This window comes from Nylanderia fulva, unplaced genomic scaffold, assembly GCF_048542155.1.
Source record: "Nylanderia fulva isolate GAGA-0341 unplaced genomic scaffold, ASM4854215v1 Scaffold7, whole genome shotgun sequence".
Taxonomy (NCBI): Eukaryota; Metazoa; Arthropoda; class Insecta; order Hymenoptera; family Formicidae; genus Nylanderia; species Nylanderia fulva.
This window is the reverse complement of record NW_028190807.1, coordinates 4,220,986-4,234,424: the sequence shown is the minus strand read 5'-3', so window position 1 is coordinate 4,234,424 and position 13,439 is coordinate 4,220,986. Positions and strand designations below refer to the sequence as shown.

Here is a 13,439-nt window from a genome sequence, read left to right as displayed (position 1 = left end):
GAAATCCATCTGGAATGTCTTCGAGGGTCCATTTTTCTTCAGAAATCTCTTCTGTTTTTTTCACAGCTGTTTCTCACAGTGGACCACTCGAAAACGTAGTCTTCCTATTTGTGTGCGTACTGACGGAAGTCGTAGCCTGCAGTATCGAGTCTTTCCCACCCCGAACTGAACTGCTACTTGAGCTCGAACAGATGCCGTATTAAAAAAAAAACCAGATTCCTATTGTGCCACTAATAGAAATAAGTCAAGTCGTTTCACACACTCACACTCACGCGTAGACGCGTGTCGCTATACGCGACATATGACTCTGGCTCGTAAAAAGATATGATTCCCGATCGATCACGATCCGTGAAAAAAAAAGAAACCGAAAGAACATAATCGTCAATTTTTTTATCTCGGATCAGGCCCCTGTCGTAAATTAATTACTCTGTAATTTTTGCGTATGAATTATTTTCTTAAAGAAAAAAATATAAGTAAATAAATTTTTTTATATAAAAGTAAGCGTTCGCGAATTAGAGACATTTTGTATGTCATGATACAAAGACGTAATTTTAAATATAGTCATAACATTGGTTTCAATGATATTTTATCTGCGGAATAAACATAATAACTGGGATATTCGACGTTTCTCGATAAGCGAAGTATGGCGAGAATCGGAGCTAATATGTGGCATACAGGCACAGATAATTGTGTCGAGCTCTTCGATGAGTTTACTATATACCTAGAATGTCGTAATTTTACGACTTGCACATGATAATCCTCCTTGAATTAATTACAGCGCTATTAAATCGTCTATACATAAAAAATGTGACGCGGCGCGTATATGATTTAATAGTAGATTTAATTAGTAGATGGTTGTCAATTTTTGCAAATCATTGATAATTCTAATCGACGAGTTTTCTGAAATTGAATTTCAATGAGATTATTATTAGGTTCCTTAATTACATTTCAATATATCACGTTTATTATCGTATCATCATATGAAGTTACATAATATTTTCTCTTTACGTTACATTCTTATTACGTATTACATTCGCAGCGCGTAACATTATGTATATTTTTTTTTTGTAAAGAGAAAATATGAAACTGTCTTACATATGAGAGATATGAATTTATGTGGATAAGTATATATAGTATCGTATTGCGCGCTGCCTAACAAAGTTTTCGATCCACTGACCTTATCAGCAATTTTTCGCGATAGTAGAACGCGTGATGTATTAGAATTTAATTGAAGCTCGATTCGAAAAGACTCGTCAACGATTATCAGCGATTTACAGTAATCACGACACGCACAGCGGAAAATTGCTGCAGTGCGCGAGCGCATAGAAGAGAAGGCAAAAATTGTGCTTTACGTAATTACTTATCTTATGAACTTAATGAATCAATAACTGAATGAACTGGATATTGCGTGGGTGCGCGCAAATACTTATATACATTTACAGTATCCCGCGGGAGAAAGACTCTCGGTGTTGTCGATTTATCTCGTCGCGTTCATAACGCGTTCGCGTGCTATCGAGATCGACGGTCAACATTGTCAATCCGTTATCGAATATAATACACGAGATCGTCTTGTGTGTTTGTACGCGAACTTTAAACTGTATTTTTGACCGCGTGCAATTTTTTTCAATCTCGCTACAGATGGATATTTCCTTCTGGCTGTATATATACATATATATATATATATATATATATATATATATAATTTTTTTATCATACAATTAGTGGATGATTCGAGACACGTGTTATTCGCAGGAAGGGAACCCATCAACACCCGCGCGTTCCTGCACTGTCACCGGCGTTGATGATCTTTCGCTATCCTCGTCTGTGATTTCAGTCGGCCGGACATGGTGGCATCTGGTAGTTAAAAATATTTCTTCCGTGCCGCAGGCGCGCGCGCTTTTTGTTCGGTTGTCTCAGTAAGCGAGGCTATAATCGCGAATCTGTGCGCTTCGCGAAGTAATTATGCCGGGCGGGAAGTCTAGAGACAGAAATACTTCGCGTACCGAGAGCACGGCGAGTGTACGTGTATACATGTACGTGTGGACGCGTATAATGTCGAGACGTAGACAATAGAAATAGAAAAGCGGCGCTATAAACCCGGTGGTATACGTTCTCGCGAGAAAAGAGAGAGCGACAAAGGAAGACAGAGAGAAATGTACAGAGAGCAAGAGCAATGGACTTTGCCGGCGAAATTTCTTCGCGCCCGATTGGACGTTTGTTGTACACTCACTGATTGCCACGATTGACAATCCTGACTTATGAGATTGCTATCTAGCGTACGCAGTTAAACATATATATCTTTCCTAAGTATGCGTCCAGCTTATTTTAGCAAGCCTTGCCAAATTTTAGTTCATTTTTGAAAAGATTGTAAAAGCGTCAGAATATCTATCCTGTTTTTCCCTTGCCTCTATTCTTTAAGCTCGTATCTTCAAAGATGTTATAATTATAAAATTTGTTTTTTTTTTTAATCAAAACATTGAGTATTTTCTCTTTGGAAAGAAAATAACTCTCTTTTCCCGTTTTCAGCTCTTTTTGTACCGTGACGAAGAATAAATAAATACAAATTTTTTTTATATGAAATTCTCAAACATTCTGCAGAAGAGAAGTAAGTGTTCTCCAATTTTATCTCATCTACGAGATCATCCGCGGCAAGAGATGAAAATTGTTGATTGATTGTAAAACGATTAATCAATTTCCCAGAGAAAATTCGTTAAAATCGCGAATCGATCTTACGTTCGTTATCATCGTCACGCCGTATCGGAGACACACGTTGAGGACACGTGCGCTCGTAGCAGACCGCAGCACGTGGTCCTCGACGAGCCTCGATCCGCCGTGACTCGCGATTCGCGCGAGTGCACGTGTGCATGTGCATCGAGCGCGACCGCACGTGCTTACACAATCCCAGCGCGCGCGGAACGTATATCGCGCGAGTTTGCGCGTCGCAAAAAAATGCACTCGAAGGCGTGCGTGCACGTTACATTATTACGGCCATTATAGCGTACATTGTACTACGAGCCGCGCTTTATGCGTCCTCCCACATTATCGCGGCGTCCCCCACCATATTTTTTTTTCTGCATACGCGATTTGCATAATAGACTGCGATAACGCATATCAAACACGACCAGAAAGAGAGAAGGATACCGATATTATAATTCTGATTTTCTCAAAGCGAAAATTAAGGATAACAACGCACCTTCTTTTACGATGAGATGTTAATTTTTATTTTATACGTGTAACATTAATTTATGCAAATATTTTCTTGACAAAATGTAATTTTAAAAAGATTTGTGTATATATAATTAGATGTTACAAAAAATATATTAATAAGAAATTATTAAAACTTTCTGGGATAAAATTGTACGTATATTTTATACGCAATTAGAAATTATGCGTAGATCCTCAAGCGCCTCAAATGCAACATAAACCCACACACACATAGCATATAAATATTATTCCTTTATTTCCACAAATATTATCTTTATCATAAACAGATTCCTGGAAAAATGAACTCGGCTTTTAATTCAGTTAGCAAAACAATTCCGTGAAATTCAGTTTAAAATTTTCTGATACTTTTTTATATAATATCATTGATTAAAAATATTAATATTCTTATTCAAGACACATTAAGTTGATTTCAGGAGATTAAGCGGGATGAATTAATCTAAATTACGTATATAATCACAAATGAAATTTATATTTAATGTTCCTCTTGAAGGATTAATCGATCGATTAATCTATACCATGGTATGTATTGCGTGTGGGGGACGATCACGTAGATCTTTATACGCATAACGCATCGCATAAATATTATCTTTATCTCCGAGATACAGTTACAGCAGCGTCTAAAGCGATGGTCGATGACAGCCGCGGTATCTCTCATTATATATTTCATAACTTTATGATATATTATATCCGAGAAGATGCATGCGGCATTCTCAGCATCGTAAATCGTTTTCCATTATGTGACTAACAAATGTCCGCGTAACGTGCAGTAATAAATCTCTCCCTGTAATTATACACATCACGAGACGATTTTGAACGCGAAAGTGACATATAAAGCGCGTTTCCTCGGCTTGAAAAGTCGTTTATGTCTAAAAGTCATTATCACTGACGTATACATATACTAAGTATACCTATATATATGTATACGTAATATCTTTCCCTTTGCACATCAATCGTACAGCTCAAAAATACAGATTAGGCGCATTAATAAGAGATATCATCGACGCGTTCTCGAATCAAATGCTCGATTGTTTTAAATAAACAACGTTAAAACAAATTTTACAACATTTGTTCAACATGACATTTCGTACTACGAAATGTGATAATTAAAATACAATTTTGAAAAGAAAATGTTTGACGAGAAACTCGTTAATCAGGGATTCAAAGGTGTTAGGTTCTTCTCATCAAAACAAATTACTTTCGCCAAAGAAATGAAAAGCTTTCGCAGAAGCTGAGTCCGTGTGCCGCCCGAAATGCGGTTAAGGTTCTCTCACTTTTCATTGAGCGCCGATCAACGAAACCGCACTCGTTCCTGACCTCGCAACCTCGCTCGCGTTCGCCAGTGGAAGATAATCACAACCAACGTAGCTTTCTCTCTTTCTCACCCTTTTTCTCTCTCTCTTTTTCTTTTTTTTCGATCCATTCGTCGTGTCTCTCGCGCGTTTTCGGTCAGTCGATTAATGAAATTTCGGGTTCGATTAATGGAAAGATGCGTTGCGACACGACAGAGCGAGCGCAACAATAATTCCCGCCCGATAATTGCGCCTCATTATTACGCCTCGCGCCCGATTATGTAACTGTCATTCCTCGATTTATCCGTCCGCTGATATCTTTGAACGACGACGTTGCCGCCGAGTCGCCGGCAGACGATCGGTCGATCGCGCGATTTAGATTTAGATTTGGTAATTTGTAGACGGAAATGAATGGACGAACTTGGGATAGTCCGTGTCTAAATTAACTCCGCGCCAGATGGCAGATAGTTTAGACGGTCGCGCCCGCCGGGGACGTTCAAATGACGTAAGGAGCAGCGTCTCTTCTCTGTATCGTTTTGGTCTTCCACCTGAAGATGTTGAAGTTTATTCCATACTATATTCTTTTCACCCTACTACCAATGAAACAAATACCGATAAATTGCAACGAACCATATGCTCGATAAATGAAATCCGACATTTTAGACAATTATTTCTATAATACGTAGTAAGAGGGTGTTTTTCAACACGCTAATAATCTTCCCCCGCCCTTACTTCCTAGTATACACCGCAATCAAGCAGCGGCTGTTCGCGCTACGAAAAGAAAAAAAACTAGAAAAACTCAGCAGTCTCTCGCTTGTGTTGCAGACTGAGGATGTCCTCAAAGAGGAAGTCGCCACCAACGAAGCTATCGGAGGGCGGGGGCGGTACGGGTACAGTGGCAGGCGCTAACGAAGAGGAGGAAGACACGACCTCGCCGGTGGCCGGTTCCGGTGGTGAGGCAACCGTCGGTGAGGAAGGTGCCGCCACCCCCGTCGACATCGAGGAGTGCTACTCCCATCAGAGAGTCGGCGAGTGCGAGTCGTCCGGCTGTTCGTCGCCGGCGACCACCAGCGAGCCGGATTTGCGCGACTCGCCGTCGCCCTCGTTGAATTCCCTACGGACGCCGAAACGGCAGAGGCTGCTGTTCCTGTCGAACCAGGACACCCTCGCGCCGTACCATCATCCCCATCATCACCATCACCACCACCATCATCACCATCACCACACAAACACGTCGTCATCGTCGGGCGGTGCATTGGAACCGGCGAGTTCCTCAGAGTGCGGCTCGCCGCCTACCCTCCTTTCCGTGGACTCTTACTACCCCCATCACCCTCATCACAACAACAACAACAATACCGTCACCCAAAATAATAACAACAACAATAACGGCAGCGCCACCGCCGCCGCGGGCAGCAAGAGATCCATGGACGACGTTCTCAAAAGGTTAACGTGCAAGATGAACAGTGAGTCCCTGTCTATCCAGGACGATACCACTAATACCAGGCGGACGTCACCGCCGCTCTCCTCGACACCAACTGGCCATAATGCACATAGGTTAGTTCATTCAATTGATATTGTATACTGAGATGGAGGACTAAAGCAAAATTACACATTTTTATTTCACCCTGATTTTTAATTGTCCAAATGAGACAATTTCAGAAACTTTTTTATCGCACTGCTTTAAGCAATATAATGAAGGAAGAAAGACAATAGCTCTTCTATTTTATACAACAATCTATTTAGATGTTTCGTTATACGCTGCATAACTGTTGACTTTACTGCACGTTTAAAAAAAAAAAAAATATATATATATATTTATATATTTTTTTTTCTTTCTCACTTATATATTCTAATGAATACACAAGAAAATTGCTTCTATTCTTAAATTATTGGAATTTTCGGTATTAACATCAGATCTTTGTCATTTGTCAAAGAAATATCCCCAATTGTTTTACGACTCGCGACCCTTACTATTCGATTTAACATTGGTCTAATTTCTATTAAAACAGTCAAGAAATGTCCGCTGCATGATAAGAAATGAGAACAGCTTACTCTGTTTCTTCCTATTTTCCCGGTCGTTTAGTCTTCAACGATTAGTGCACATTCATAAGACGTATCTTGATAAGCGTCTCTTACGCAACTTGTATGCCATATTAATTATATTCGTTACTTGTTTGATCGACATTGTAACAGTGCACTACTCTGTTGCAATATCATAATGCGCCACCGTGTCGCCGAGGTTATCGTATCTCTCCCACTTTACATAACTGATTAATATAATATAATGGCAAATCCCAAAGGCGGATGTGACTTTTTGCAATTTTGTTACAAGCTACAATTTTTACTTGCGACCAACTTAATTGCTATTGATTATATAATCGAAGAATGCATATTTATTAAAATATAATTAATTTTAACAAAAAGAATTGAAAACAAAGTGATAAAAATAAGGCCAACTTATCGAGCTGAATATTCGAGATGTTCAGTCAACTACCATTTATTACATGTATAAATTATGAAACTACAGTCATTATATTAAAACTAACGTAAATTACAATCATTCTATAAACGTTTCGACCGCACGCGGTCTTCTTCAGTATAATTATTGAAATATAAATTCATACAAATTCACATAATATCGAAATTTAATTATAGTTATTCAGAATCGAGAGTTTTTGAGCAATTAACGCGTGTTCTAATCCGTCCTGTCCAACAATGTTCGCCTCGATATGATCTCTGATTTTGTTCAGATCTCGGATGGTTTCATCGGATAGTTTCAGATCTCGGATAGTTTCATCGAATAGTTTCATAGTGTAATTTCAACTATTCTTCGAACATAATTTACAATGTGATATCTCACATTCTTCTCTATCGCACGATATTATCGCCGGAAATTAGGGCGGCAGCTATAATTTTGTTTTCTGAAAGAAAAGACTGTGTCGTTTCTTGTTTCAACATTCTCAAGGCCTGGTATCTCGAATACGGTTAACATGCAACTAACGATCGGGCGGGTTCTAAAAGGGACTATTGTCCTAAAACCATAAGACCAATTTAGCGGTCTCTTGAAATTGATCTCATTACCATATATTCAGTTGACAATGACCAGTAACCCAAGAACAAAAATCAATATACTATTGGCGATAATGTACCACAAAACGATATTATTATCAGCAAAGAAAAAATAAAAAGACATTTTCGATTTCGTTTTGTGCATATGCTTCCAATTCAATATTTTTGCAATTCATGGACAATTAATTACTTGCGTCATTTGCAATATATGCATATGTATGATATATTTTTTATCGGCGATTTTACAATAATTACTTAAATATTGTACCGATTATCTTGGAAAAATCTGCAGCATATACGCGGGAGCGTACGTATTTTGCATTTCAAACGATCATTTTTCTACTAATAATAATCGCTCTATATAATCAGTGACTCGTCATGTCGAGTTATAATATCAGGCGATTTTTTTTCTATTTAGTTCTTTTTAGTTTTTCTATTACAATCACACACAGTGTACAAAGTCGAAAATGCAGAGCGCATGAATGACTAATTGCGATCCTTATGTGCGTCATAAAGATGGCATGATAGCACTATGATAGTGCTATTATAAAGTTACATATTTTTACATTTACATATTATCCCGCAATATTATTATATTGCGGATGCATATATTGTACATTATAGAGTCAATTTAGAATTAGCATTTAATGAAGCGCTCTGAATACGCATTGCTTATGACATAATCGCGACTACATATTGTAAACTTCCAACTGTATTTTTCCTCGATCGCAGAACTGTCATTATTTCACGCGGAATAAGTATTTTACATATGTGCAGTCCGCTATTACGACAGCAGCAGGTTCGTGTGAAATAATATCCTGGCAAAATTACATGTGGAGTAAATAACAATAGAACAGCAGTATCCCTCCCTCTGCGAAAAATATTGAGCTAGATAATATGCAGCGCGATGCGCCTTATGTTGACACGGAGTCATTGAAAGCAAACGGGTGAACTTGGCAACGTGGAAAAGCGGTAGCATAAGAACTGTGCCAGTCGGCTGCCCACACCAAGCTGAAGAACGGCGGGCCAAGAATTCTTCAAAAATTCAGCCAACAGTACAACGTGCACTTACGTTGACGTTCACCTTCTTTTTGGAGCATGTTCAATCTAACTTCGCGTACATCGAAATAACACGAATGATTTAAAAATATACGTCCACTAATCACAATGTTGTTGTCATGACACATAATTGTATCCGCGTATAATATACCTGCACACATATATATACAATATCGAATACCCTTAATTAATATTCGATATCATATCTTATTTACTCATTTTTTATCAAGTTATCTAGAAATGTGAACTAAATATGAATCTTTAACGATCTCAGTTCTTTTTTTCGCCAAGATAATTCGGATGTCGAGAATTAGGATTTACGGCTCGAGATGATACACGTTAAATTTGTACAAATTTGCAACATATTTGGGACATACAAACAACTGTAACAACATTGTTACATAAAGCGTCTCGAATCCGTACATCGTATATGCATCACTGACGTGTATCGCGCGCGCGAATCGTATTATATGAGCACGCACGAGCTACTTTCGGAGATACGAGTGAGTAGCTAGTAGAGTTATAGGATGGACGAAAATATCGAGCATGTACATTAGCTCTCGGTTATTCTAAATATAGCTCGTATTGGATAAAAACTCGTGGAGTAACCATCGCATTATAGATCGGCGAACTATGAGGAACATAATAAAAACTGGTATTTTTGGTGAGACGGAGAGATTGATTGACGACGTCGGTAAAAACTTTCGTCGGCAGTTAGTTTAATAGCGTAATGCTATTAAAGCACCGATAACCAACAGAAGTATTAAAAAATGCATAGAATTATTTTTTCCAACGTTAGAAAAAAACAGATACATTATTAAATATACTAGGATCTTATTCGCTTCGGATTATGAAATAAGAATGTTTCTATTTTGAAATAAATCGAAAGAAAAACCAGATAATTAGAGACAGCTTGGTGCATGATTTATACATATCGCGTATAATTAATTGGTCGCATCGATTAATTCTTGCACTGTAGGCATTAATTATCGACAGTTATATTTAATGATATCAACGTAGTTTTGATAAAGTATCGCGTTATAAATCGAACGAGTCTCTCATGAAGATCTCACGTGTGAGTATCCTCGCGTGGTACGAGGTGCGAAAATCTCTTTATTCTTATTGACTTTATCTAAACGATCCATGTGCCATCAATTTATCATACATTCCCGCGTACGTTAGTTCGCATATATTGAAGCGGGTTGTGTACGCAGAAAGAGAGAGAGAGAATCACAAAAGAGATGAGGCGACCATTTATCTTGGCTCGCGCATGAAATTAAGCCCTTCGAATGTCTTAACGTGCGATAATAATAACGGAGAAAAGCTCTTTTTATTTTCAAAACCACTAAACGCAAGCGAAGTCATCCAGTTATATCATCATTATCAGGCCAAAGAAAGTTCGTGCGGAATTAAGGCTTTTCGTGGATGCCGGATGCGCGCATTCGCTGGCTGTCGACTGAACAAGAAGAGAAAAGAGAAGAGAAAAAAGATTTTCAAATGCTCAGAAAAATTTTAAATATCACGGCTTATTTAGTTTTAATTGTGATTATCTCGCAAATTAAACCGAGTAAATATTTTATTCTATATATATATATTTTTCTATCTTAATACACGACATTAATCATCGAAGGAAATTTATTATACCGACAACTCTAGCTACTAGATGAAATAATTTCCAATCTAGAAAAATCAAGGCAACATTTATTGAAAATCAGAAGATACTGATTAAATGATGTGCAAAAATCGAATGTTGTAAAGAAAGAAAAAAAATACGAGATTTGTTAAGTGTTCAAAATGAATGAATTTAAACACTTGCTTCATGTCATGCCAGGTATATCATAATGTAACTTTAATCGTTGACCCTTGCCACGGGAGAGTAATCATGCTGAAGCTCGTTGGACTAAAGACGCTGGCCTATATTTTTCGCAGCGTAGGCTTTCTCGTTGTCAACACGGTTCAACCCTCGTCCACCTCCTCGTTCGCGCAGTCTTTGTTCGACTTGTGGTCTCCTAAGCACCGCACAATAGGCCTGTATCACTTATTCGCGGACCATTTTCTCCGACATAAAGACACAGAGGCTCGAGGCCGGTTCCGAGCGAGCGCTCGAAGGCCTGGACGAAGAAACGAGGAGGGGGTAGAGGGGAATTGATGGCATCGGGGTACCCCATCACGGACGCAAACACTCGCCCTGTCGAGATTGCGCGGCCGCGACTCATCTATTATTCACCTGGCTTCCAGCATCGCGTACGCGACCATCACCATCCGGTTCTGACTTAATACACTGGAAGCTATCTCTTTTTCTCTCTTTCTCTTTCACATGACGTTCCAGAAACGTCTTTCACATATCAACGGATATTCCTAATTGATACCTATTTTAAATTCTGGATTTTTGTATTATACAACAATTTATATTAGAGAACATTTCTTTCAATATACATAAAATCAGTTTTGATATTATTAATTAAAATATATTAGTTAAAATGAAAAATCTCTGCCCTACTACCGGCTTCTATTTATTTATCTGAGTGATAACTAATTTTTAATTACTTGGTTGTTAGTTACTTTATTAGTAAAACATACTTTTTAATTTTCACAATCTTTTGTATTTGTCATATTTGTTTTGTGTTACAATCGCACTTTTTAAGAGCTTAAGAAAGTGCAATTTCAGAATGCCTAATAAATGTCTTGCGTTCTCTCTCTCTCTCTCTCTTTATTCTCTTTACTATTTGATGGGACAAAATTGACCGTGATTCCATTGCATGTGTTACAGCGGAGTCACAACAACCGTGGCAAATAACGTAGCACTCTCGCCCCCGGATGCCGGAAGGATAGCAAACACGGAGGCGCAAGTACAACAAGACGGCGTAGCGGCCCTTCATAGGGTCCTATGCGCCGACAGTTTTGCTGAGAAGGAACGTCGACTATCGGAAATGATTCTGCAACTACAGCTAATCAGGGAGCAACTGGTGCAACAGCAGGATCAATCGAAGGTAAGTCATTTTTTTATATATCCGCATGTAAAACGTATATAATCGATAAGAATTATAAGATCATGCTCACAATGAGGGTCTCCCCCCAAAAATTCGCCGTATTTGTTGAAAAATATTAAATTATTACTGTTAAAAATGTTGGAGTGCCAAGATATATTGAATTATAATTAAATAAAAAATGTATAAATTATCACGCGAATTAAATTGAAAGACTAAAGAGCAATCAAGAAATAATAAAAATATATATCGACTTAGAATGTGTTCGAAGTAGGAAGTAGGTGATCGAATGATACAAGTTGTTGTCGCAACTTACATTATGACAGATAATGATAGAATTGTGACAGGTGCGCCGATCAATATATCTAGTTACGTCATGCCGTGCGGGATATCGTTTACGATTAATAAGGGAAAGAAAAAAAAAGAAATAGAATGCGTACCGCACGCGGCTATAACGGTGACGAAATAGGGGAACGACGGATCGAGCCGTGTGTCTCAATACAAATCGTTAACTAGTGCATGTTGATTGACGAGGGAAAGTGCATCGATTACTGTGGAATCGTAATTACGCGGTTGAATCGCGGTCGTAGATATCGCAAGCACAACGGCGGAAAAAAATGAGAAACCCGAGAGATTTCCTCGAGAGATGCGATCGACGAATAATGCCGTTACGATAGAGTTTAACATTTTTTTCCCTCTCGTTTAAAAAGTACGAAGCAAAGTATGCGTGACCACCTCGCGCGACTCTTAGAGAGAATCATAGAATAATTCATAATGTTCGCATAATGCACGATGCTCTATGCCTTTCTCTACAAACAACTTAAAAATTTTACGCGCGTTTCTTCCCGCGTCATCGGAATGTCGGGCCGTATTCTTCCGCTTAAAAGCATCTCCGCGCGATGTTCCTGACAATAACGTCAAGACCTCTTTCTTTCTCTCTCTCTCTCTCTCTCTCTCTCTCTCTCTCTCTCTCTTTCTCTCCTTGCGATATTACCGTACTAATAGCGGCGAGTCCGTTGCACCTCCGCGAGTAACAGTACACCTTTGATGCGTCTGCATCACGCTAGAATGCAATTCGCGATCGCGCCATCATCAGACGCGAGCGTTTTGCCGCACAATGAGATCTCATTGAAATCGCCCCGGCCTGCGTATCGGATTCGATAACCGCGTCGAGATTAGTATCGCCTTCGCGGCGAGATGACTCGATACTCTTCTCGCGTCTCTCTCGGGGTCTCGAAAAGCGTAGGGTCATCATCGCGTGGCTGCGGCGAAACCCGGACAACAACGGACGTCGAGAACCGAACCGAACGAAACCACGCCGCGGCTTGTCTCCGCGCGCTCGCTTCGCCGCTCGAAGGAATCGCGGGAGACCGGAGGAACCTGTCTGCCCGCAAAAATGCGAGCGCGTGCAGATAATGCCCAACGTGTATTACCGTTATTATGCCAGTCATTTACGTGCTGTGGAAACGATGTTTCTTCCACGATGTCCCGCTAAATTCGCCCGCCGGCGAAATTCTACGAATGCATTCGTGTAAATATCCGTCATGTGCGCGCGGCAGGTAAAGAGGCCCGCATACCTGTACATATATATATATATATATATATATATATATATATATATGCATTAATATAATACGGAATTCGGGAGCGTAAACAACGAAACCCTCGAGAGATATTTTTCAGATCTCGCGGGCGACCCATGTCGCGGTACACGAGGAAAATCGCAGACATATAATCACATACTTATGTAGATACAAGAGAAACGAAGGTGTACATAACAACAACAAAATGAAAATGCGTGGATTTTTTC

At 39.2% G+C, this 13,439-nt stretch overlaps 1 protein-coding gene across 5 annotated transcripts in view; it reads left to right on the top strand.

Moving 5' to 3' along the window:
- Sox102F (transcription factor Sox102F) overlaps positions 1 to 13,439 on the top strand; it is a 157,127-nt gene that overhangs the window by 113,096 nt on the left and 30,592 nt on the right. For all 5 annotated transcript variants that reach the window (XM_085488659.1, XM_085488661.1, XM_085488658.1 and 2 more), the window contains 2 exons: positions 5,340 to 6,068; positions 11,413 to 11,632. In XM_085488659.1, coding sequence (XP_085344785.1) covers positions 5,340 to 6,068; positions 11,413 to 11,632 — 949 coding nt within the window. The remainder of the gene's footprint in view (positions 1 to 5,339; positions 6,069 to 11,412; positions 11,633 to 13,439) is intronic.